The sequence below is a fragment of the Mixophyes fleayi genome, chromosome 9, assembly GCF_038048845.1.
Source record: "Mixophyes fleayi isolate aMixFle1 chromosome 9, aMixFle1.hap1, whole genome shotgun sequence".
Taxonomy (NCBI): Eukaryota; Metazoa; Chordata; class Amphibia; order Anura; family Limnodynastidae; genus Mixophyes; species Mixophyes fleayi.
The window spans coordinates 23,198,887-23,225,808 of NC_134410.1; the positions used below are offsets into that span (position 1 = coordinate 23,198,887).

A 26,922-nucleotide genomic window follows, 5' to 3' on the forward strand; every position below is an offset into this window, starting at 1 on the left:
TACATAGTAATGTGGAGAAGGGTGTCATACACATAGACGTGATCACTGAGAGCCTCTGTTTTAAGCTGAACGAGGTTCTTTTGGTTTCAAAGAGTTAATGATTCATGACTGCAAGAGGTATTGAAAAGTTTATCTTTATTTTTGCAATGAACATAATGTATCCATTGAAGATTTATCTAGTTAGTTATTTAAAATTATTAGGTGGAGTGTGACTGGTTCACTGAAAAATAACTCCTAGTATAAATTTATTTAAAGGAAATTGCGCAGGGCGTTTATTTATATAATACTTATTTATATAATTGCACTTGTACTTATTTTTGATAATGTGTATATTTTGGTAAGGGAAATCTTTAATTTCTGAGACCGGGGGAAGAAAATTGTTTCTTGTTTAACCTTGCTAGAGGAGATGCATTATTTCTTAAGGTATATATCTGATACAATAAACATTTGTGGATTGAAGTCTTTTGTGTGTTTTGATGTGGGGAGTGCCTTGTTTGGGGTTTGTACCTTTCTTTGGGAATGTGTATTCTGGACTGTCTGAAGATGGGCCCCATGCTAATTAGATCTTTTGATGTGTAAAGGTCCAACATTGAAGGCAGGAACGTTTAATTAAGACTGGCTCCTAAATTCTCTGCATCTGAAAACCAGATGCAGGACATCACAGAATCTCTAGAATTTCATAGATAAGTTTAAATATTGTTGACTTTGCAATGCATGTAAATCCATGTTTGTGTAAACACATTGCATCCTGATTCTAAAAATAGCCTGTGTCTAAATCAGTATAAAAAGCATTGTCTTGTACACTGCAATGTTCTTCTTGTTTCATCTGACCTGATTACTGGTACCTTCAACCAGTGTGAGAGCAAATAAGCATCACTTGCTTTAAAGACCTGCTTGAAAACATCTTCAATATTGCTGTATTCCTGTGACCTGCAGATTAGACCCTAAATCTATTCTCTACTCCGGCTGCTTCTGAGGTTGGACCCAGCTTTTCCGGTACCACCACTCTGCCTGCTACCCTGCAGCTCTGGTCAGTGTGATAGGCCAGGGGGGATCCATCCACAGCATCCCTGATCCATAGTAAGAGGTCAGAAATACCAGCCCAGGTACGCCAGTAACGGGGTACACTTGTAGCATCAGTTACCCAAAATAAACCCAGTACTGGATGCTGGTAAGGAGTCCAATGGTGGCAGCATTTGTAAGCCCCTCATACTGCAGCAAGAGGGTGCATTTGGGATAACATCTCCACACACTCTGCCCCCTCTGCATCCAGTCATGCTGCCCCCTCTGCATCCAGTCACTCTGCCCCCTCTGCATCCAGTCACTCTGCACCCTCTGCATCCACTCACGCTGCCCCCTCTGCAACCACTCACGCTGCCCCCTCTGCATCCACTGACTCTGCCCCCTCTGCATCCAGTCACGCTGCCCCCTCTGCATCCAGTCATGCTGCCCCCTCTGCATCCAGTCATGCTGCCCCCTCTGTATCCAGTCACACTGTTCACTCTCACACTGCCCCCTCTGCCCTCTCTCACGCTGCCTCCTCTCACACTGCCCCCTCTGCCCTCTCTCATGCTGCCTCCTCTCACTCTGCCCTCTCTCACACTGCCCCCTCTGCCCTCTCACGATGCCTCCTTTCACACTGCCCCCTCTGCCCTCTCTCATTTTGCCCCCTCTGCCGCGGCCAGCCAGAGGAAAAAAAACAAAAAACAAAAATGTACCAATCCGCACAGCGCTTGGGACCCAGCATCCTCCTCTCTCTCGCAGCTTGTCACTGAATGTAGGGCGCACTGCGGGAGAGAGGAGGATGCTGGGTCCCGAGCGGCGCGCCGATTGGTACGTTTTTTTAGTTTGTTTTTTCTCTGGCTGGTTTCGCGGCACCCCTGTGACAGCGCCGAGACACACTTTGGGAACCGCTGTGTTATCGTATTAAAAAATAATTTTACATGTGATTTTTATATATAAGAGGTCATAGATTTCAGACATCAGCAATTATTTTCAATGTACCATCCAGGAGCTTTGGAAAAGTGCATATTATGTTTATACATAAACCAATGAATTATTTGTCAATCAAAATGAAACCATGGTGCTTTTATATTTCACAAATCAGGAGTTGCTTTTACGAACAACATAGAGAGATGGAGGGAACTTCGTCGCTTTACTCTTTCTACATTGCGGGATTTTGGCATGGGGAAGAAGAGCATGGAGGAACATATTCAGGAAGAAGCTCAGTGCCTAGTGGCAGAATTAAAGAAGACAAAAGGTTGGTGCTGAGAATAATGTACAATCAATCAGATATAGCTCATCCACATTATACAATTATTTTTAACTCGACAAGAAACATTTCTGAAGAAAATTATGTTACAAAAACTGTGAAAAATCATATGGAGAAGATTTAATATATACTAAATATTTGATAGGTCTATTTTGTGACTGCTACAAAGTTTGTGATATAAAGAACGAGCAGTATAACACAGTGGTACCAGCAACAGCAATCGCATCAGGGACTATGAGGTTTCCCATTGAACCAAATATGATATACTGGCTCGGGATTGGTTACTTATTTTCATTTTTATGCAACTGCAGAAGCACCAGTGCTGCCCGTTTAGCCATCCTGAGAGCATTTGTAAATCTTGAGCACCATGTAATCACATCTATCATTTTAGCAACATTTGAAAGAGGCCACATCAAAGCGACTTTTCAGGGTACTAAGATACCAAGGCCTAACCAACACCAGTGAGGACATTTGAGAAAACTACTAACTCCTTCTCTAATAAGCTACTGAATAGCTTAATTTAATTTTCTCAAATGCTGTGGAGTAGGTCTGGGTATCTGCTGCTGACATTGAGCTTGGATTCTATAAGAAAAGTACTTTTGATATGGCCTCCTTTTGATCCCACTAGCATCTGGCAGGTATCAGGTCTTGTAATCTCCCCACTTTAGGCAGGCTCATCCAGGATACTTTAATGTACTCCCACCCTGTGCTGCTGGTAATGTAAGAATGACCTCTTCCTAGTCCTGCAGCTGTGTGATGGAATAGCATATTAACCCTTCTTGTGGTGAACATCCAAATGTATTGGGCACAGGTACCTGGCTTTCTCGACATAACATAATGATGCTGTTAATAGAAGCAGTAATTTGGTGTATTAATTGTTCAGTACAGGGGCACACGGATAATTTTCAAGGGGGGCAGCTGCGCAGCAGCTCCGTTTAGGCAGCACTGTACTATACAGCAGCGCAGCGCTGTCAAAGAAGCGTCCGTGGCAGTGCTGTATACAATACAGCACCGCTACGGACGCTTCTTTGACTGCGCCGCGGCTGCTGTAAAGTACAGTGCCGCTATATAAGGCACTTTTTAGCGGAGGGGAGAGGTTTCTGGAGACCCAGAAACCCCCCTGCGTGCGCCACTGCAGTACTTAGTGGAATAGTGGGATATATAATGAGCTATACCATTATTGTGTATCCCGGTATCCTTATTTCACTACAACATCTCTGCATAGCACCCCCTGAAATAAATGCTATACTAAATAGTTCAGTTTGGTGCTTTCACATGCCTGAGTTCCCGGATCAGATCTTCCACCAGGGATGTTGGATAAACCACTGAGAGTGAATGTAACAAAGTAACAAAATGTATCAAAATCTTATAGGCAATGTCTATAAAGTATCTTTCTCTGTATCCAATCCGAGACAGGAAGAGAAGTTAGGAGAAGCAGTCCACAGTATTATGGATATAGCTTTTTCTCACCAGTCCCGGTCAAAAAATAGCGAGAAGATTCTTCTAAGAATAGCACCAACTTCTTAACTCTCTTGTGTATATATAGTAGAGATGGGCGGGTCCGGTTCTCCGAGAACCGAACCCACCCGAACTTTGGGTATCCGAGTACCGAGCTGAGCAGCTCGGTACTCTCCCGCCAATTCCGAATCCAAATCGAGGCCGAACGTCATTGTGACGTCGTCGGATCTCGGGACTCGGTTCTCGCGATACTTCAACTTTATAAATACACGCCTCCACAGCAATCCATCGCCATTTGACAGAGGGAGAGAGCAGGGTGTAGTCATAGGCTAATTAGAGCAGGGACAGAGAAAGAATACAATATTGTTCTTGCAATTGCTCTAACCAAAATCGCTAGTGCAGAGAGGAGGATAGAGGTTTATTATTTTTTCTTCATATTTGGCACTCCCCAGCGCTTTTGGGTTGTCCCCCATAATTGTGCATTAATATTTCTGGCTGTCAAAAGTCATATCTGTCAGCAGTATCTACTCAATAAATGTTAGCACTCCTCAGTGTTTTTGGGGTGTCCTCTCTAATTGTGCATTAATATTTCTGGCTGTCAAAAGTCATATCTGTCAGCAGTATCTACTCAATAATTTTAAGCACTCCTCAGTGTTTTTGGGGTGTCCTCTCTAATTGTGCATTAATATTTCTGGCTGTCAAAAGTCATATCTGTCAGCAGTATCTACTCAATAATTTTAAGCACTCCTCAGTGTTTTTGGGGTGTCCTCTCTAATTGTGCATTAATATTTCTGGCTGTCAAAAGTCATATCTGTCAGCAGTATCTACTCAATAAATTTTAGCACTCCTCAGTGTTTTTGGGGTGTCCTCCCTAATTGTGCATTAATATTTCTGGCTGTCAAAAGTCATATCTGTCAGCAGTATCTACTCAATAAATGTTAGCACTCCTCAGTGTTTTTGGGGTGTCCTCTCTAATTGTGCATTAATATTTCTGGCTGTCAAAAGTCATATCTGTCAGCAGTATCTACTCAATAAATGTTAGCACTCCTCAGTGTTTTTGGGGTGTCCTCTCTAATTGTGCATTAATATTTCTGGCTGTCAAAAGTCATATCTGTCAGCAGTATCTACTCAATAAATGTTAGCACTCCTCAGTGTTTTTGGGGTGTCCTCCCTAATTGTGCATTAATATTTCTGGCTGTCAAAAGTCATATCTGTCAGCAGTATCTACTCAATAAATGTTAGCACTCCTCAGTGTTTTTGGGGTGTCCTCTCTAATTGTGCATTAATATTTCTGGCTGTCAAAAGTCATATCTGTCAGCAGTATCTACTCAATAAATGTTAGCACTCCTCAGTGTTTTTGGGGTGTCCTCTCTAATTGTGCATTAATATTTCTGGCTGTCAAAAGTCATATCTGTCAGCAGTATCTACTCAATAAATGTTAGCACTCCTCAGTGTTTTTGGGGTGTCCTCCCTAATTGTGCATTAATATTTCTGGCTGTCAAAAGTCATATCTGTCAGCAGTATCTACTCAATAAATGTTAGCACTCCTCAGTGTTTTTGGGGTGTCCTCTCTAATTGTGCATTAATATTTCTGGCTGTCAAAAGTCATATCTGTCAGCAGTATCTACTCAATAAATGTTAGCACTCCTCAGTGTTTTTGGGGTGTCCTCCCTAATTGTGCATTAATATTTCTGGCTGTCAAAAGTCATATCTGTCAGCAGTATCTACTCAATAAATGTTAGCACTCCTCAGTGTTTTTGGGGTGTCCTCCCTAATTGTGCATTAATATTTCTGGCTGTCAAAAGTCATATCTGTCAGCAGTATCTACGCAATGGATTCAAAGCAGTCCACATATGATCTAAATGAGCAACCAGGTTCTGTCACCAGTCCTGATGTTAGTGTTCCCAGTACGTCATCTGGCCAAGGCGATGTCAAACAACAGAGTGTTTTCAAATTAGTGCAAAAAACAAAAACCAAAAAAAAATTTACTGTATTGAAGCGAAAAAGCAGTGTAACTGAGCAAAAGTTAAGTGACGATAAAAAAAAAATTGCAAGCATGCCATTCTACACACGCAGTGGCAAAGAGAGAATGAGGCCTTCACCTTTGGCTATTAGTGGCAGATCCCAAAAAGTTACCCAGCCTACAATTGGTGCACAACTACTGTTACGCGTCAAAGCCGAGCTGCAAGATAACAGTGAGGCATTACAGGAGAATATTTGCTCTGATTCACAAATGACAACAATCCCTGTGGAGAGTCCATCCAACAGTGGGATGTCTAATCGTGACCATTCTGTTAGTCTACCCATAAAGAAGGGCCCTTTCAGCAGTTCTGCTGATATGTGCCTGAACAGCCCGAGTGTAGCCGGTGATACACCAAGTGAGGATGACACTTTGTCTTTAGAAGAGGATGTGGGGGAGATTTGGGTATCCGACGATGAGGATGCGGTTGATTGTGTAAGTCCTGCAGCAGTGTGGCACCAGTGGGAGCAGTTCTGGCATGTGAGGTTCTGGCACCAATATGCACTTTCCAAACACAAGCAGGGATGACGCAGGGGGCAGACCACAACAGTTTGACATCTGGGCTGGTTTGAAGGATTTGTCAAAAAAATGTGTGACCTTGACCATAATTCCAACCAATCCTACTATTAACATGCAAAGGATGGTGGAGGGCCTATCAGGGATTAAACTGTATTTTTCATAATTTTCACTAATAATGTTTGGGTGTAATATACACCCAAAGACGAGTGCTCAATTGCTAAGAGTCATTGATGGAGAGGAAGACAAGCAGGCTTGTCTGTAGAATTTGCAGGCAAATTGTGCTGCGTTATATAGGTAACACCCAAAGAGAAGAGCTCCATTGCTCCATTGCTAATTGTAATTGCTGAAATAGAAATAATAGGGCTGACAGTCTTGGTCTAAATCTGCAGTTACATTTTATTGTACCATAGCTCACTGCGAAACTGGAGAGGTGGCAGGGTTTAGTGATAATCTTCCTCCAACAATACTAATTCATCCCAATATCCCAATATCATAGAAGTCTGTGTAGTATGATGTAATTGCTGATAATGGCCTTCCAAAGGGAATGACTAGTTGATTTTAGGGCAGAGCTGTCACGGTTTTTGGGCAATTCTTTTACAGCACAGCAAATATCAAAATGTTTAGCGGACTCATCTGCATCACCACTGGGTGTCTTGGGAAAGCAATTTCTTTTACTACAAGCAGTTGCCAGAGAAACTGAAGGAGAAGACGTCCCAACAAGATGTTGATAAGTCTGGGATCCTTGCAAAGAAAATTAAGTATTTCATCTACAATTAAAATATAGTTAGCACATTTACTTTGTTTTATTGCACACTATAATTTTATGTAGCACCTTTTCAAAATCTATTATTAAGGCAATCACTTGACTCAAGCTAACCGTGTCTGCACTTTCTTCACAGGTAACTACTTCGCTGGACTAAAGTATATTCCCCTCAAATGCTAATCTTCTTGCAGCTGCTGTATTCTCCTACATGCTGTTGCAGAAACCACAAATTGACCCTAAATGTTTATGGACACAAACAGCATCTCCTGCATGTCATTTTTCAAAAGTTCTGTAACACCAAGTTGATAGTGTGTGCAAAACAGGAAATGTGATGGAATTCAGCCCCGCTGTAATGCTGGACCAATATTGGGGTCGTAATCAGAAATGACATATCCTCAGGAGACTCCAAGCAGGATTAGCCATCTTTCAATGACATCCCTTAGTTTTTGGAACAGTTTGTCAGCTGTATGCCTCTTAGTGAAGCTGCTGATACACAGAGTAGCCTACTTCTCAAAAATGTGATGTACCTGGGTACATGCTGCTGCTGTCCATGCTGGGGAAGGCGAATGACCAACCCAGTGGGCTTTCACAATCATATAATATTTTGTTTGCCCAGTTACGCTTGTACACATATCTGTGGTTAAGTGTACAGTGGGTAGAATACCATTTTGTCACCCAATAATGACATTTTTAGTAAACTTTCGGTACAGGAGAGAATTAGCTTTTCTAGTAAAATGGTATAGTGATGACATTTGCTAACAGGGACATAACACCTCAATTAAATGTCTTAAACCAACTGTATTAATAGTGAACATTGGACGCAGATCTAACACTAGCATAGTACCCAGGGCGTCTGTGATCCGCTTTGCGACTGGGTGACAGGTTTCATTCTTGCTTCCTCTTGCAGAGGATTGTTTAACTGCCAATTGTTGGGGGGGAAGACTGCAGGTGCTGGGATGTAGATGAGAGAAGGGAGGTAGATTATGCTGGAATGCTTGTTGTTATTTTTTTTTTAACCGAAGTTTCTGATTTTCCCAACAGTTTTCCAATAACTCGCTGAAAAATGACGAAACATGGATGAGGATCCCAGATGGTTAAGGTCCCTACCTCTACTGAGTGTGGCTTTCAAAATGCTACAAATGGATAGACAACTCTTGCCAGGATTCGTGTAAAAATAATTCCACACTTAAGAGTGGATTTTTGGTCTTATGCCCAGGCATGACAATGGCCTTTTTGTTATCACTGGCAAGAACTGCAGCAATTTTTCTTTTCAAGTGTATGAAAATCATATTGTGACATAGGAGGTGTTCAAAATTGAATAAAAAATGACTGGAAATTAGTGTTACTGAGGTTAATAATAATGTAGCTACAAAATAATACCTAAATTATGTTATTTTAGCACCAATAAATGTAATTTTTATAACAAATTGCAAAACAAAACCAAACAAAACCAAAACCAAAACCAAAACACGCAATGGCGGTTTTGCAAAACCAAAACCAAAACCAAAACACAACGGTAATCCAGATCCAAAACCGAATCCAAAACCAAAACACGGGGGTCAGTGACCATCTCTAATATATAGTCCCCTCACGCTGACCGTTTTCTGTGTGGAATCTCACCACGGGTTAAAGAGAGTAAATTCAACCCAAACATAGGAAAATTAAAGGAAAAGAACACACACATGGGGGTAAATGTATCAAGGTCCGATTTTTTCAGCTTTTTAAAATCGCGGCAAATCACAGGTTATCACCGGCGATTTTAGTCCTCAAGTCCAGATGTATTAAACTGAGATTTTTACTCTGATCCTAAAAATCGCTGGTCATCTCTGGTGACTTGCTGCGATGTTAAACACTCCCGTGTGTAGCTAACTCCCCTGTGTTGTCCTCATCTAGTTGCGTGATTAGTAAACACATCACTGTTACACTGCCCCTGTATATACCACCGGAGGTCCGGCGGCTGTTAAAAGTGTAAAAATAGATAAAAGTTAAAAAAAAAAATCATGGGGCCCCCCCGCCTGAGCACTATGAACCCTAGTGCTGCCAGCCTACTACTGGTTACGTAAAAATCTGGAAAAAGTTTGCGTGGGGTCCCACCCGATTTTTACATAACCGGCACTAGACAAACCAGCCGTGGTAGCACTTTAGCAGGGACACACACGGCAGGCGTCCCCCTGCTAAAATTACAATCCAACCCCAGGCTGTTCAGCACTGGTCTGGGTTCCCTAGGGAGTGGGAATGAGCACACACCCCCCCCCTATAGGAATAACCAGCCCAGTGCTGCAAGCACTAGGGCTCTTCCTACACCCCTGGATGTTGGGTGTAGGGTAATAACGGCGATAGAATGTAAAAAATACAAACAGACGCCATTTTGTTTTGTGAAACTACATGTCCCAGCCAGCCCAGGCTGCCATAAACATTGTGGGCATGCTGATGCTTGTATAACTACAAGCACCCTAATACCCATGACAGCCAGGGCATGCTGGCACTTGGAGAACCACAAGTGCCAACATGCCCTGACACCCATGGCTGGCTGAGACCTGTAGTTCGACAAAACAAAATATGTTTACAAAACCACAACACCCTCTTTAAAACCACATAAATTTAATAAAAATAATAAAATCCCAATAAATACAATACACACCCTCATTCATACCACATAAATTTATTAAAAATAAGAAAACCCTAAAATACTCACCAATCTGAATTCTTCTTCTTTCGTCAGCAGTGTTTAATCCAAAAATGCTTGAAAACCATGTCCAAAATAATTTGTAATTCCAAGTCCCTAGGGAATCCAGCCCAGCGCTGAACAGCTTGGGGTTGGTTTGTCATTATGGCAGTGGAACCCCTGCCACATGTCCCCCTGCTATAGTGCCACCCACCCCGGCTGGTTTGCCTAGTGCTGGTTCTGTGAAAATCAGGGGGACCCCATGCAATTTTTTCCCCCGATTTTCACGTAATCAGCAGTGGGCTGGCAGCACTAGGGTTAATAGTGGTCGGACTGGGGGACCTCACACATTTTTTATTTTAAACTTTTATATATTTTTAAACATTTGAAAGCTGCCGGACCTTCGGCTCTATAGGCAGGCGCAGTGTAACAATGATGTGTTTACTAATCACGCTGCTAGCAAGCAGTGTTGTATGTCGCGATTTTTAAAGCAAACTGAGGAGAGTTTCTCAGCTTCATACATTAGCGAGTTTCAATTCTCCCGAGAAAAATCGCTGGATTTCCAAAATCGCACCATGATACATTTACCCCAATGATCCTGTTGATATGATAAAAACAATAGATATTTATTCCACTCACATATAAATACTTGTATAGATGTAAAAACATATATCACTTCCTTAGCAACTCCACACATAGTCAGACAGATATTCGTAGCAGATAAAAAATGGTATAAGGCATCCAAAATACAATCAGCACCCGTCCGGAATAAGTACTGATGGATATGGAGCTTCTGGACTATTCTGTAGTACTTATGGAGAGTATGAATGGTTGGTCTTCCCCATCAATGCACCAACGCGTTTCGGCTCTTAAAATAGTCTTTCTCAAGGCAGCAGAATAATGGGAATGATAAGTATTTAAAGATGTTTCCATCCAATAGAATTCTTCATAGTAATTAACTAATATTGTCTAAAAATTCACTTCCAAATAAAAAGATAAATAACAAAACGGAAGGGCATTCACATTCTCATAAACACATACAGATAATAAAAACAAATATTACCAATATTACTAATATCCAAATCGGCAAATGTTCAATCATGTGACATCAGCACAAATTCCGATCACATGACCTGAATCTCCAGTCAAAAATGAATGTAATCGGCTTAAGCTCCGATCATTTGACCCCGGCACACACTCCAATCACATGACTTAAACTTCCAATAAAAAATGAGTATAATCGGGCTAAAGGTCCCTTCTTAATTGGAAGATCAGAATCTAACATTGGAAGTGAGAATCAATGAAAATGCAAACACCATCAAGGAGTATACCCAAAAAGTCAAAAAAAGGATAATAGGTGCCTACTGATATAAATACACATAAGTAACAAGGTATCGCAAAGTCACATATGGGACAATGTCTATAAAGAATATTTCTCTATGTTCAATCCAAGACAGGAGGAGAAATTAGGACAAATAGTCCACAGTATTATGGATATAGCTTTTTCTCACCAATCCCAGTCATAAAGAAAAAGGATGATAATTCTTCCAAGAATAGTACCAACTTCTTGGCTCTCTGTAGATATGTAATTCACTCACGCTGATCCTTTTCTATGTAGATTCTCACCACAGGAGTGAAGAGGGTAAATAACCCAAAACATAGAAAAGAAACAACAAACACATAGTGTAATACTGTTGATATAATAATAAATAATGAATATTTATTGCAATCACATATAAAATCTTTTACAAATGTGACAAACATATGTCACTTCCTTAGCGACTCCATGCAGAGACATACATATATTTGTACCAGATATAAAATGGTATAAGGTATCAATTGATTATTTAGAAGAAGTTTTCTATCTTCGACACTTTATTTATGGATTTATCTAGAGTACTATTACTATAACCTTTGACTAGAAATTGTTTCATTTGTAAAATTTGTTCCTGTAAAATATCAGGTTTATTACAATTCCTTTTAAGTCGTAAGACAAATCCATTGTGGTGATGTTCACTATCTGCTGTAATATAGGATATAGAATCAGTAGGGTTTTTTTTATCAGTTTTTGTACAGATCTTACCATTGGATATGAAAATGATTAGATCCAAAAAATGAATTAGATACTGACTCACTTCATAAGAGAATTCAACATTGATGTTGTTCAAATTATGGTACAGACAAAACTCATTCAAACTTTAGCGATCTCCCTGCCAAATAAACAAGAAATTGTCTATATACCTTATCCAAGTAACCAGACTCGGCCCCAGCTCATGCCCACTCCAGACATGCTGGTCCTCCCAGCATGCCAGAAAAAGATTGGCATAGCTGGGGGCAAATCTGGTCCCCATTGCTGTGCCCACCTGCTGAAGGTAATATTGACCACAAAATAAAAAAAATTATTAGTGAGGATAAATTCAACACCCTCCAACAGGAAATCCTTTAGTGGTATAGAGTAATTCTCTTTATCCAAAAAATATTTAACAGATCTAAGGCCATCATTATGTGATAAACAGGTATAAAGAGACTTAACGTCTGTAGTTAAAAGAAAAAATGCTCCTCCCATCCAATGTTCTGTTTGTTGATTCCAATGTGTGCAACTTAACATCTGGCCCACTTACTGTAGCTGAAGAAATTATTTGGGATCATGTCTATGTGTAACACATAACAGTAATAATATTTTTTTTTCTATCTCAAATTCAGCATATTTTGAATTGCAAGCCCCATAGACATTTACCAGAAGCTGTAAAGGTTCTAATATAACAGCTCTTGCTTGTTTCAATATAGGTCATGCAATACTTCTGATTTCTATCTAATAAAACATGCCGTAATAATCCTGGACAGAAGAGAAAGGGGAGTTGAAAATATTTTAGAAATGAGTGTGGATTTTTTAACAGTGTAACATTCTATAATAAAGAGATAACAATTCAGTCTTCTAACTTTGGGACTCATATAAACATAGGAGCGAACCCAGCTAAAAGGTGCAAATATTCACCTGGACAATCCACGTTTTAATATAAAGGTTGTAAATTCATTTTTTTATTTTCATACAGGGAAAATGTTTACCATTTTGCATGCAGCACACAAATACTGTGCAGCTCTATTTTACACTGCAATTTGAAGTTGAGCTAGCATGTATCCACTTCTAAATCCCAATCTGTCTGCACATATAAATTTACCTTTGCTCTTAATAACAGTGCAGCATCATTTTGCCACGTTGCAAAATTGTACCTCCTTGCTTTCTGTTTTCAAATTAAAAATAGAATGTGATTTTTTTCCCCTTTTTTTTCTGTGCACGTTCTAGAATCATTTTTTGATCCGAAAGTGTGCCTATGCAAACCCCCATGCAACATTATTTTTACCATCATGTTTGGAAATCGCCATGATTATATGGATGAAGAGCTCCTTATTGTGATGTCCTGGATTCATGAAACATTTTTCATCATGAGCTCAATCTGGGGGAAGGTAAGAGTCAAACAAAAATAATTGGCAATGCTAACATCTACCAATGTACTGTATTGTTAAAGATCCATTTCTTCCCCTCAACTCCTCACCCTTCCTTCTCCTCCGCATTCAATCTCCTCTCCTCTGCACTGCGTACAGTGACCAGAGTGCTTTCTAGGTATGTGCTAGTATCTGGGAGGTGCAAGGTGGGTTTAAAAAAGTTTTCTGGTGGTCGGTGGGGTTGGGATGGGTGTATTAATGTTATCTGGAGAGGTATTAATATTGTCTGGGGGTGGGGTATTGGTGTATTAATGTTACCTGGTGTGAGGATTGGTATATTAATGGTATCTGTTATGTGAGTGGATGTATTAATGTTATTTGGGTGTGCATTAATTTTAATTGATTATAGTAATGTTCTTTAGAGGCTGGAGTGGGAGTTGTAGTGATGTTATGTGGTGGATTAGTCATGTCATGTTTATATAGGTAGATTACACAGATAGACATGTTGAGAGATATACAAGTACTCTACATGGCCAAAAGTATGTGGACACCTGAACATGAAACCCATATGTGCTTGTTGAACATCTCATTCCAAAACCATGGACTTTAATATGGAGTTGACCCCACCTTTCCTGCTGTAACACTCTTCTGGGAAGGCTTTCTACTACAGTTTGAATAATAGCTGCAGGAATTTGCGTCCATTAAGTCAAAGGTGCATTAGTGCGGTCAGGAAATTAAGTTGGACATTGGGCCTCATCACAGTCTGCATACCTATACATCCAAAAGGTGTATGATGGGGTTGAGGTCAGGGTTCTGTGCAGGCCAGTCAAGTTATTCCAAACCACACTTGGCATAATATTTTTTACAGACCTAGCTTTGTTCCCAGTGGTGGCATTATCATGCTGAAAGAGGAAAGGATGAAAACCAATGGCGGTCAATAAATCAGACACTAAATAAATACTTATCATTTAAAAATATGAAGTTCTTATATTGGACTATAGATCCAGTTGCTGTTCCAAAAAGGGTGCACCACTCCCCTCCACAGTCACAAAATATATCAATAGAATTAAACAGCGCTTACAGAACTAATTACCCCTAAATGTGGACACAAATAAATATATATAAAAAAAATCTGTAACTGGCAGAATAATATGTGGAAAGTTGGTTTAAAATATAAAACTAATTTTTATTAACAAAAGATTCCAAAATGTAAACAATCACCCAATTAATAACACATTCAAAATGAATATATAATCTATACCATACTTGCCTACTCTCCTGGCATTTCCGGGAGGCTCCCGAATTTCGGGGAGTGCTCCCGGACGCCCGAGCAGTATCCTATAAAATGCCGGTATTCGCTGCATTATATATTGGTGGGCAGTGCTTAGTTGTGTCATTAAGCCCCACCCCTGCTATTCAATGCCGTGAATTTCTGCATTTTGTAGTGGGGGCGGAGCTATGGTGATGCAAAGACCCCTCCTAGCCCTGCCACATGAGCTGTCCTCCCGGAGGACAGAGTCAGAAAGTCGGCAAGTATGATCTATACTGATCATCAATCAAAAGATTATTAGCATATAGATTTTTAAAAGAGCATGAGAGATTTATAGCATTTGTGCACAATAAAAAAAATGAAACAGAAGGCTGTTTTTTTTCACAGTGCAGAAATCAATTGTGTTATGTTATTAAAATCTGTTATAGGTGTGGGAAGTCTTTAGCACCCGATTTGTGTTTTTGGAAGGAGCATTATTAGTCCCAGAATGTTAGGAATATTAGTCAGTATAGGAGCCACATGAAAGTCATTAAAGGTTGAATTGAATCATCAGAAGATTAAAAGTCCTATCACAGTTCTCAAAAGTCCTTTAGTGTTCATAAAAAGGTTAATTACCACTTAACACAGTAGCATACAATTTCATGGTTAATTCCTCCACACCCGATAAATATAGGCTTTTATCCCATGTAGCAGACAGTTAGATTTGGTGTATGAATACATAAGTGGCCAATTTATTGAATGAAGACGAAAAGCACACAAAACTTTAAATTTTCGATATGTGCAGCATAACAGACCAGTACTTTTTGACACTTTATCTCTGCTCCGTTTAGCAGGTTTGCTTCCTGTGACTCGCTTTGTCACAAAGTAAGACTTTTTCAAAGATGATTTGTTGATGAGTCACAACCTGTTTATATAGTATCCAACTCATAGAGTGCCTGCCTCTTAATTAAATGTTTTTATATCAATCAGCTGGGGACCTTGTGAAGAGCTCTTTATAATAGTCACAAATCACGGTTTATAATCATAAATTAATATATAACATAATAATTTGCAATATTGCATTCCATCAAATATGTATATAAAAATAAAGGTGAATATAAAGATAGTCACTAGAAAAAAATATATACTATGCAAAATACATATATAAATTCTGTAAAACCAACACTGAATAGATTTTGTTAAACTTTCCATCAATGACCTTATTCAAAAAATCATTCCTTATGCATATCCAGATTTATTAAAATAACGGCTAATGCCATTTCACGAACATTTTCATCCACAGTGATGTTTACTCTCAATGAAGGGATAAAACCTTTTCTATTAAACAAAACCTTTTTTTATTTACTTCCACAAAGGAGATATCTTTGTTATGCTAATAGGTTCTCCTAGAATAAAAACACATGTGACTTCATTGTGATCCCAGCAATAATAATACGCAATTGCATTTAATATTTCTCCCTCTTCATTATTAATAATTTATTAAAATAGCTCAAACGCCAGACTCCTAAATAGAGCAATTATGATAAACATATGTTGAAACCCACCTCGTATCCATTAAAATAATACAGTGTCCTGATTAGAGTTTACCCCATTAAGTGGCACATACATGAATTCCTCTTTTTTGTTATCTATTTGTAATTACTTGATACTGATCCCCACATCACCCAGGATATATAATTAACAATGACAGACTTTTAAAGCTCCATGATAATGGGTATCTGCATGTGAATGCTACTTTGTTAGTATTGGTATTAACCTGTTTCCACAAGCTTCCATGGTAAATCCAACCATAGATGTGGGATTTGATGCAGTTCAATTCCAACTATTTATATTTAATATACATCAATGATTGAAATTATATCATGTTTCTTCTATTTGATATTACCACAATCATGTTGAAACAATTTACTCATTTATAATGATTATTCAGTAGTGAAACACAAAAATACCAATGAACAGGATTATAGCAGCAGTATAGCAGTTTTATAGTCCTCTAAGATAATATTATTCTCGCAAAAACTACGGACATATTAGTAACAAGATTTCATTATCAATAATATAAATTATACGGCATTCACTTTCATATACTTGAGTAAATTCTCAGGTCAAAAGTTATCATGTTGTAAAAATTAAAACCAAACATGAAAATACCGATCTTTACAAACCTCATTGAAAATCTCTAAACTCCATAGTCTTATTTAGAACCTCTGGATACAGAGTATGTAATCTGAACATCCAGAAGGTCTCCCTGAAACACAACCTCCTAAAGTGATCTTTTCCTCTAGCAGTCAGTATAATGTGTTCCTTTAACTGTAAGACCACTAGGATTCTTTCCATGCATGATGGCAAAGTGTCTGAAAACACTGAGAGTAGCAAATCCTCTAATTATGTGATTCATAAACCTTCTATTTAAAGAACGGTTTATACGGACAACATACTGTAGACATCATGGACATTGCAGGACATGGATAACAAATATAGTCTTGCAGTTAATAAAGCTCTCTATCTTAAACTTTTCTCCTGTGTTCATTGGGATAGCCTCAGATATCTTATTGTTTCCAAAAGAGTATGACAAACAGACTGTTCAGTTACAACCAAAACAATCAAAAGGTCTGGATGATAATAAAGTCCCAGAGATCAGATTGTCCTTAGATAGTCTTTTATAAGGCGATTAGTGTACACTACAGGTTTTTCAGGTAGTAAAGGTCTTAAAATAGGATCTTGTTCGGAAGTTATTTGTTATAATTTGTGTTATTGTTGGGATTGTTTATTGAATTGTGACACACGATCTACCAGGTGACCGGGGCAGCGATAGTTGGGCAGACTTTGGCAAACTGACTTGTTGGAAAGTGTCATCCTATGACAGTTCCACATTAAAAGTCACTGAACTCTTCAGTACGACCCATTCTACTGCTAATATTTGACTATGGAAATTGCATGACTGTATGCTTGATTGTATGCACCTGTTGGCAATGGGTGGGGCTGAACTGGACAAACACTATAATTAGAAGGGGTGTCCCCATACTTTTGGCCATGTAGTGTAAGTAAGCTCCTGTTTTCTGGACAAATCAGTCTACCCTTGGAAAATTAGAAGTGAACAGGTTGAATTTTTCTTGTGGATTTTCCTGGATTGTCTTTAATATGACTTCCAAATTCAACTCCAAACAAATGCAACTGTCCTTTCTACCAATTTTAAATACATTGTATGTATTGTTCTCTGATTAGTTATCATCAACTTGTGTTTGTATAATCTATTTATTGCCTTATTGATTCAATTTAGATATACGACATGTTCCCTGGAATCATGAATTTCATGCCCGGACGACACCAGGAGACTTTCCGTTACATGAAAAAGCTTATGCTCTATGTGGAAAAGAGGGTTGAAATGAACAAGAAGACTTTGGACCTCAACAATCCAAGGGATTATGTTGATGCTTTTCTCATTAAAATGGAGAAGGTAAATATGCGTATTTATAGTGTGTAAAAATGTCAGAAGTAAAAAACCAGTAAACAAGTAACACAAAGTAGATAGGATGTTTTATATTGAGTAACAGAAATTCCAAAGAAAAATTTCTATATGAATTCTCAAAACTGATGTAGAAAAGCTGCTATGGTTAAGGTTGATTTTGCTAATGTAAACGAACTAATAATGAAGGCTTAACTCTTGGGGTTTTATTACAAGACCAATGATGGTATTAAAAGTAGTCTTGGCTGTGTTAATGGTAAACTGAACATCAGTATTTATACATATGTCTTAAGTATGTCTTTCAGAGATTTCATGTGACATATAAGAGTGAGCTCACTAAGAGAGATTTAAGAGGGAACAAGCAAATTAGCATCTCCAAAAAAATTAGGAAAACAATTTTTTTTCTTTAGCCAGGTCATTAATTATGACAAATCATTGACAAGTATCTGATCGCTGTAACACTACAGAAGCATTTTTAAAAACATCAAAAATAAAAATATTTCATTCATTTCAAATAGCATTTCCACAAAATACAAACTCATAGTATTTCAGCAAAATACCAACCCAGGGTAAGGATGTTAGCCAAAATACTGAAGACTATTGATTTGTAAATCTGTTAAGTTAATATTACTGCAAATATTCCAGCCTATCTACTGTGTAGGTGTGCCAAACCCCCTTCATAATAACTGACAACTTCATCAAAAAAATATATATAATACACACTTTTATTAGTCTGGTAAGGTTCCTAGAGACTTGATCCCTATTGCCAAAGTGTTTTATAGGGAGTCTTTTACAGCAATATCAAAATTCTAACAGTTAGTGTGACTGCCAAATTGTACTGTAAATAGGGAAGGGAGTGGAATGTGAGAGCTTATAGCGGAAGTTTTACAAGTAGATAGGCTATGTTAAATATATATGTATATTATTTTTGCAAGTCAATGCGGCAGAAAAATTATTAATACATAAGAAATTTAGTTATAAAGCATTCATATCCCCAGCTTTATAACTTAACATTTTTTGTTGTACAGATATAGTTTTGCAGAGCCTACAAAATACTGAGTATTTGTTAATGTGTTCTTCTATGTCTCCAGGAAAAGATGAATCCCAAAACTGAATTCCACCTCACCAACTTAGTGACCAGCACTTTACAGATCTTCTTTGCTGGGGTGGAGACAATAAGCACAACTATCACTTATTCTCTCCTTCTTCTCTTGAAATACCCAGATATCCTTGGTATGTAATGACATTTAGACCACTCTTTCCTTTACTATTTAGGAATGGCAGTGTGTTTATTATGTTACTGAATATAGCATAATGAATATCGATATTTAAGGTCCACATGCTTAATTTACTTGCTGTCGTACACTGGAAGATAATTATCATTTATGTTTACTAGCCAAAGTCCACAAGGAGATTGACCAGGTCATTGGTCGAGACCGGACACCCAAGGTACAAGACAGACACCAGATGCCATTCACAGAGGCTGTGATCCATGAAGTACAACGATTTATAGAACTGCTCCCCTTGGGTGTGCCACGGAAAACCACAAGAGACATCATGTATAGAGGGTACTCCATACCCAAGGTAGATGTTCTATGCCAAAATGATGGTGCATATTTATATTTATGAATATTTAGATGTAGATTCTTTAGAAATATATAGGTAGCTACAGAATGATGGATATTGTTTGACCTTAGGCAGAAAATGTCTTTCACTACCTACCTCTATATTTTATTTTTATCCTAAAGCTATCAAGCTTAATTCCTGAGTGTTGTTTGAGCAAGCCTATATCCACGGGAGATCTGTGTTTAGTTCTCCAAGATGTTTGGAGCAACCTCCCTGCTGAATTTCTTCAAAAACTGTGTGCAAGTGTACCTAGAAGAATTGATGCTGTTTTGAAGGCAAAGAGTGGTCATACCAAATATTGGTTTGATTTTCACTTTTAATTGATAAATATAAACTATTAACTCTTCTATTTTTGAAAGCATTCTTACTTTGTAGCATTTTTTTCCACACCTGCCTAAAACATTTGCACAGTTAAGATAACTTCCCTTTACAAGGCAGCGCCGCTTTAAATGTAAGCGCCGGAAACGCAGAACTCGCCGGGGTTGAAGAAACTGGAGGTTAATACATTTACCCCCAGATCGGATACACTGAAAAAACACTGCACACAGGAGTGTCCGAAATTGCAATCACAAGGAGGCCAGGTTGGATACACTGAAGCACAGACAGCAGAGTGCTCAGTATTAATAGCCAAGTCAGATACACAGGAGTCCAGACAGCAGCGTGGTCAGAATGGATAGCCAGGTCGGATACACAGGAGCACAGACAGCAGCATGGTCCTTATTGATAGCTGGGTCGGATACACAGGAGCACAGACAGCAGCGTATATCCAGGAGCAGTGGTCTAACAAGCCAGTAGGTTATACACAGGGAATCATCAGAACACACCAAGAAGGAGCAAAGAGAGAGCCAGACACCAGGTTGTAACCTGTTGCTCTGACAAAGCTGCAGTGTCAAGGTGAGCTTAATATACTTTGCGTATTGTATTCCGCCTTCCAGCCTCAATCATGTGACCACCCGTTTGTGACATTCCCTAAATCATAAAAACAAAATTCAGAAAATATTAACCTTTTCGGGATTGAAGGAGACAAAGGAGGGTGAAGTTCCTATAGAAATTGAATACTTAAATAATGAAAAAGTGAAGACATTGTTGACAGATAATCAACAAAATAAAAAGATTATTTACAAACTATAGTTCATCTATACAATAGCAAGGGCAGATGTCACTTTTGAAGTAGCATATAGAGCTACAATTTTTTTTATACCATCTCAACACTGTAAAATGTGTTCTATGATATCTGAAAAGGACAACGAGAATTGAATTGATTAGAAATGTCTATGACATAGTTAACCATTTAGGTAGATACAAATTCGGTTGGTGATCCAGAAGGCTGCAATCAATAACTGAAGTTTTGATTAATCTTGGCAATAGCACTATATGCTGGTCTAGTAGAAATCAAACGGAAACACGTTCAACTGAAGCTGAATATATAGTTGCAGCCAGATGCAGATCCATAGCAATTACAAGGGGTGAGATGACTATGGGGCATGACGGTAAGGTGGGCCCAGAGATGGCTCTCTATATGATACAAAGGCCCCCACTATGCTCTTCTGAGCATATGCAGGGCTGACATAGGTATGCAGAACTGAAAGTCCACATGGGGAATCACTGTGTGTGTGCTGGTCCCCGCATGAACTGGTCCTTGCAATGAGAGAGCAGAGCGGGGTCCTTCAGAGGGGAAATACACTTATTGCCCCCAAAATTTTGAAAGAGCACCTGGAAATTGCATATTATACCCCTGACTCTATCTAAGATTTGGTAAGAAGCAATCTGGTTGCGTCAGGTATTGATGAACTTGGGGATATTCAAACAGAAACCAATCTCTATTACGGAAAACAGTTACGGACATATAAAGACTTACTAAACACATTGATTGAAGACTACAAAATTATTGAACTGCAATACTGTCCAATTGGTACTGTGATTACAAATATATTGACCAATCCACTACCTAGTGGGTGTCATGAGTAACTGATGAGGGAGATTTAGGGGAATAATTGTCATGCTGTTTAGAAAGAATTAGAGTTACAACAGATATATTTTATTTTTTATTCAACGGCTAAAGTTATAATATCATTTTTCTTGTTTTCTCTGACACATATTAAAGGAACAACCTATGGATATATATATTAAGGTTTATCCTTCAATGTCTTATGTTTTTCAGCACACCAATGTGTTTACAGTTTTGTCCTCAGTGTTGAAAGACCCCACCTGTTTCCCATACCCGAATGAGTTCAACCCCAAGAATTTCCTTGATAAAAATGGTGAATTTCAAAAGAATGATGCCTTTATGCCTCTAGCTTCAGGTATACAGACTTGTAAATATAACTATCCTGACGTGTAGTACTTAGTTGTCAATGTGTGCATAACATAAGATTGAGGGGGCAAAAACATGGTAAAATGCCCCCTCCACATATAATAAAATAGTTGAAATAGGTTGCTGGCAATTAGCAAATCTTTCTACATGGGGGGGGGGGGGGGGGTCCACACTACCCTGGCACAGTAGACCCGAGTAGCATGCAAGATGTGTGGCTATCAATTTTGACCCCTTCCCATCCCATTCGAATGCATGGGCAATGCTGTGGGCCCACAGCTCCATATTCACAAGCAGAACAGTTTGTAGGGAAAATACCTCCCCATGAGGTTGAGGCAGATTCCTGACTGTCACTCATAATAAGGACTGCTCCACAAGAATCAGGACGGTTAAAATACTTCTCCTGCTCACTCCTATGTGTTCTTGCAGCTTTCACTATCTGCTACTGCTGGTGTTTTAAGATTAGTTGCTGCTTGTCTGGATCATTGAATGTCTTGTCTTAAAAAATATAGTCACATGAAAAATGAAATGCTTAGCAATGAGTAAGCACAACACTCCATGGCTTTGCCCCAACCCCCACCCCTCACAACCAACCCCAATGTTAAATCAAAGCACCCATGTTTAATAATTAGGTCTCTCTCCCTGCAACTAGCCCGGCCATTAAATTAAAAGCATTCACATTTTATTTTTCCCCAATGGGCCTCATCTGTAACATAGATCTATTTATTAATGTAAAGGATACTATTTCCCACAACTAGCCCTGACATTGAATAAGTAGTACTTACAGTTGATAAACTGGGGCTTGTTTTCCAGTGATTCATACTATTATTAACAACTTATTGGAGTACTTTGTGGAGGTCTGACTTTATGTACCCCAGTAGGGTATACTCATCATTATTAAGGATGGCGATAGGAGTCTGCCAATTATTATATCAGCACCTGCATTTCAGTTGTCTAACCGAACAGTGCATTTGAAATCTGTGAGTGTGGTTCGCCATTACCTCGGTTTATATCCTGTAGAGTTTTCTGGCAAAATGTCTCTGATGAGAACTGATTATGCTTTCTCAATATTGAGTGATATATTGGTGTTTGTTTGCCCTGGATGCCCACCCACACAAAATTAAATCCAGCGTGTGAGAAGGGTGTATATTGGACATACGATTGTCTGCTAAAGTTATAATATAAGAGCTTAGTGATACTGTGTAACAATATGTTGATACATTGTTTCTTCATACTCACAGAATTTTACACAAGCAGGCTGCTTAATCTTTATTTTACTCCTTTTTTTTATCTGGAATTCTACCATTTTTTCTAGATAATAGGGGGTGGTAGACAAATGTTTTAGGGGAAAATGTGTGTTTTGTTTTACAAATATACATTTGAATTGGGCACAATTATTGAATAAGATTGGAGATGTTCTTATTGACTTTTATCTCCCTCTTCTGGGACCTTTGATGAGAACACCAGTCTCAGTGACATGTATTAACTTTAATATGTCTAATATAAATATCGATCGTTGTTTATATATTTACTATGTATGATGCAGTCTATTCTGCTCAGATAACTTTTGATTTGCACAAGATAATTATTTGTGCTGTTTGTTTGTGAAGATACCTTTTTATATACTCTTGATGTGTTCATCATATTGACAGTGTTACTGTGTTAATATTTAAAAAATAAAGTGGATTAAACATTGAGCGCTCCTAAAGACAGTGGCAGTCTGCTTACACTCCTGAGTCACACCTACATGGTTCAAACGACAATAAAAAGCAAAACAAAAAGATGAACTAATGGCAGTAGAGTACAATAAAAGGTGCAAAATTTCAGAAAGTTAAGAATAAAATCCTGCATTGTAAGATGTAACTTGGATGAATCAGTCTATTCATTGTGGTGCATTTGTTCATCTCAATAAACCATGGATATTTCTCAAAGTAAAAGGAAACCATAATTAATAACAAAGTCAATGAGAGGAAGATTTTTCCATTCACACATCTAAATTTATGCAGCCTAATATTACAAGAAACCATTTTTAGATGATATATGTTTTTCCAGGATTTGCCGTCACAGGCATTGGATAAAGCAATCAGCATATAAGTATTCACTAGGTAGTAGTCCTTATCCTCTTGTTTAAACTACCTACGATTTATCATGAAGAGAGTGCTCTCCAGCTGTTTACATAGGAAATCCCCTTGTGTAATGCTCTTCAATTTATTACACTAAGTTACCCTAGTAATAACTTCAATATAAAACTTGCAACATAAAAACAAAGCCCCTTTCTTATACTCTATTAGAATTCCTTCCAGACATCAGTTATTAAATCAGTATGTAAATCAACTTCGATGTCGTTAGATGCTAAAAAACCAAGGTTACTAGGAGAACTTGCAAGATGATATTTTGCAGGGAGATATTCAGCTGATAGCAATTTCTCAAATGACTCTAATTCTACTGACGCATTTAAATACACAAGTATCTTTAAGGATTTAATATTGGCCATTAAATTAATAGGCCCCATCCTCACCCCTTTATTGACTGATTATCTCTCACTCTCATTCCAATATTTATTTATCTTCTCCCCCCTGCCTCCACACTTACACACCTTCCCACGTGTGTAAGAAGGTATGTCAAGTGGTGCGCTCCCCCGGAAATCCACAGGGCATCTACAATAAGGTGACTAGTCCAGGGGAAGGGGACAGCCACCAAGCAGCATAGGGTAACCCAGCCTTTATCTCATTCCTCGGCTGGGGGGGTTTCTAGGTAGTAGGAAACCCCCGTAAGTGAGTGCCTGATATATATCAAAATCTCAAGCCTTACTACTATGGTTTAATCTGGCAGCAACAGGAAGCTGAGGAAAAGAACATCCCATGATTTACAGTCAGTGCCAGCTGCTGAGATAGTTTAATAAGCATTTTCATTTGTGAAATGAATAAATGGGTTTAGTTGTCCTTTCATATGGCCATTTAATGATACTGTATGTTTTTATTTTGCTCTAGGCAAAAGGATCTGCGTGGGAGAGGCCCTGGTTCGAATGGAACTTTTTCTTTTCTTAGTTAATATTTTGCAAAATTTTAACTTGAAGTCTGCTGTTCCTCCGGAGGAATTGGACATCACACCGGAAGTATCTGGATTTGGAAATATTCGAAAACCTTACAAGATCTCTTTTGTTCCTCGTTAACAGATAACATTACTTTAAATGTTCTTTACATTGAAATGTACTAAGACAGTCAAAACCATTTCCTCATTCATGAAATTTTAACCTTGGCTAATTGTAAATTAGAAGAAAAGATTAACATTTTAGAACAGTTAGGTTCAAATTTATATTTTGTTAATATTGTAATCTTCCAACAATTGTTATAAAAAGGGTTTAGTAAATAGAGAAGGAATGGGTAATTTTAGAAAGGTAAAGTTAAACTAATATCCCAAAATGGAAACTCAGGACATCACCACTTTAAGTTTCTTACTATCTGTGACAGGCCAAGCAAAATGGCAGCTGAACTCCATTTTATGGGTGTTGTACTTTTATGTGTATATTGTGAAATGCTGGCGTATGTCAGCTAGGTGTTGTCCCAGTGCTTTCTGCGCATATAGATAAAGTACTGGATAGTTCCATGATTCAAGAGTAGCTGTTGTTTAACCAAAGCTCTTATTTTTGCTTCACTGCTATAGCACCTGCATGGAATACGTGTTTAAAATAGTTTAATACTCATAGATGTACCAATAAGAAGTTTTGAATTATGTTTATATCTTATATATACCTTTATTTTTCTGTCTATTAAAGCTGGGCTGCTGTGTCACACGGTGCCTCTAGCCTGGACTGTGTCATTGTCATTCACTGTCTATCAATCTCGTAACAGAGAATGAGGCCTTGGAAATTGCGGTTGATTTGAACATATTGCTAAGACAACTATTGGAAGTATGTTTGTACTTTTCTTTTTATATTTAACTTATTTACAATAAAAGATTAACTTTTGACCTTTGTGGTCACAAGTCTTTAACTCATTGCAACCTGATAGAACCTGGTTTCCACTGGAAACACTTCTGGAAACACTATCATTACGAGTTTCATCAACTTATGTTGATTTCTTTAGAGGCACAGTATGTATATACATTATATGGACTTAAGTATTCAGACGCTTGACTATTACACCAACAGGGATTTTAACGGCATTGTATTCAAATACATAAACTTTAATATGGAGTTGGTCCCCCTTTTGCAGCGATAACAGCTTCCACTCTTCTTGGAAGGCTTTCCACAAGATGTTGGAGTGTTTCTGAGGGAATTTGTGCCCATTCATTCTGTAGAACATTTATGAGGTCAGGAACTGATGTTGGACGAGAAGGCCTGGCTCGCAATCTCCGTCCCAGTTCATCCTAAAGGTGTTCGATGGGGTTGAGGTCAGGGCTCTGTATAGGCCAGTCAAGTTCTTCCACACTGAACTCATTAAACCATGTCTTCGCAGTCCTTGCTTTCTGCACTGGGGGCACAGTCATGAAATAGAAATGGGCCTTCCTCAAACTGTTGCCACAAAGTTGGAAGCATAGCATTGTCCAAAATGACTTGGTATGCTGAAGCATTAAGATTGCCCTTCACTGTGTCTCAGCAGTCGTAGACACCGTTCTGTGATTGTACGTGGTTTTCCACTTCGTGGCTGAGTTAGTGTTGTTCCTAAACACTTCCACTTCCTAATAATATCACTTACAGTTGACCGTGGAATATCTAGCAGGGATGAAATTTCACGAACCGTCTTATTTCAGTGGCGGCATCCAATCTCAGTCAATGAGCTCTTCAGAACGACCCATTTTGTACCACAAATGTTTTCAAACGGAGACTGCGTGACTAGGTGCTCAATTTTACACACCTTTGGCAATGGGTATGATTGAAACACCTCAATTTAATAATTAACAGGTGTGGCCAAATACTTTTGTCAATATAGTGTATATTAGCACTCTATGCCCAATCAGTTAACTGCAAATGTGGGAGATAGGAAGGGTTTGTTTACAAATGTTAAAACACAATCAAGTGTATTGTGTAGAATTCTTGTAACCTAATTATTCGTATTAGCATTTATATAATTAGACTACCTTGGACAAATTATTTTAAAGTGGTATTG

The 26,922-nt window shown here is 38.5% G+C and overlaps 1 protein-coding gene across 3 annotated transcripts in view; it reads left to right on the forward strand.

Annotated features, from left to right (window-relative positions):
* The window catches only part of LOC142102215 (cytochrome P450 2G1-like), a 36,339-nt gene extending 10,558 nt beyond the window's left edge, over positions 1 to 25,781 (forward strand). Inside the window, exons 3-9 of one of the 3 annotated variants that reach the window (XM_075186929.1) lie at positions 2,108 to 2,260; positions 13,002 to 13,162; positions 17,692 to 17,868; positions 18,969 to 19,110; positions 19,274 to 19,461; positions 21,665 to 21,764; positions 24,805 to 25,781. In XM_075186929.1, coding sequence (XP_075043030.1) covers positions 2,108 to 2,260; positions 13,002 to 13,162; positions 17,692 to 17,868; positions 18,969 to 19,110; positions 19,274 to 19,461; positions 21,665 to 21,764; positions 24,805 to 24,986 — 1,103 coding nt within the window. In that variant the 3' untranslated portion in view covers positions 24,987 to 25,781. Of the gene's footprint in view, positions 1 to 2,107; positions 2,261 to 13,001; positions 13,163 to 17,691; positions 17,869 to 18,968; positions 19,111 to 19,273; positions 19,462 to 21,664; positions 21,807 to 24,804 lie in introns of all 3 variants that reach the window. The other 2 variants (XM_075186928.1, XM_075186930.1) reach the window with 2 other exon arrangements.
* Positions 25,782 to 26,922: the final 1,141 nt, after the last annotated feature.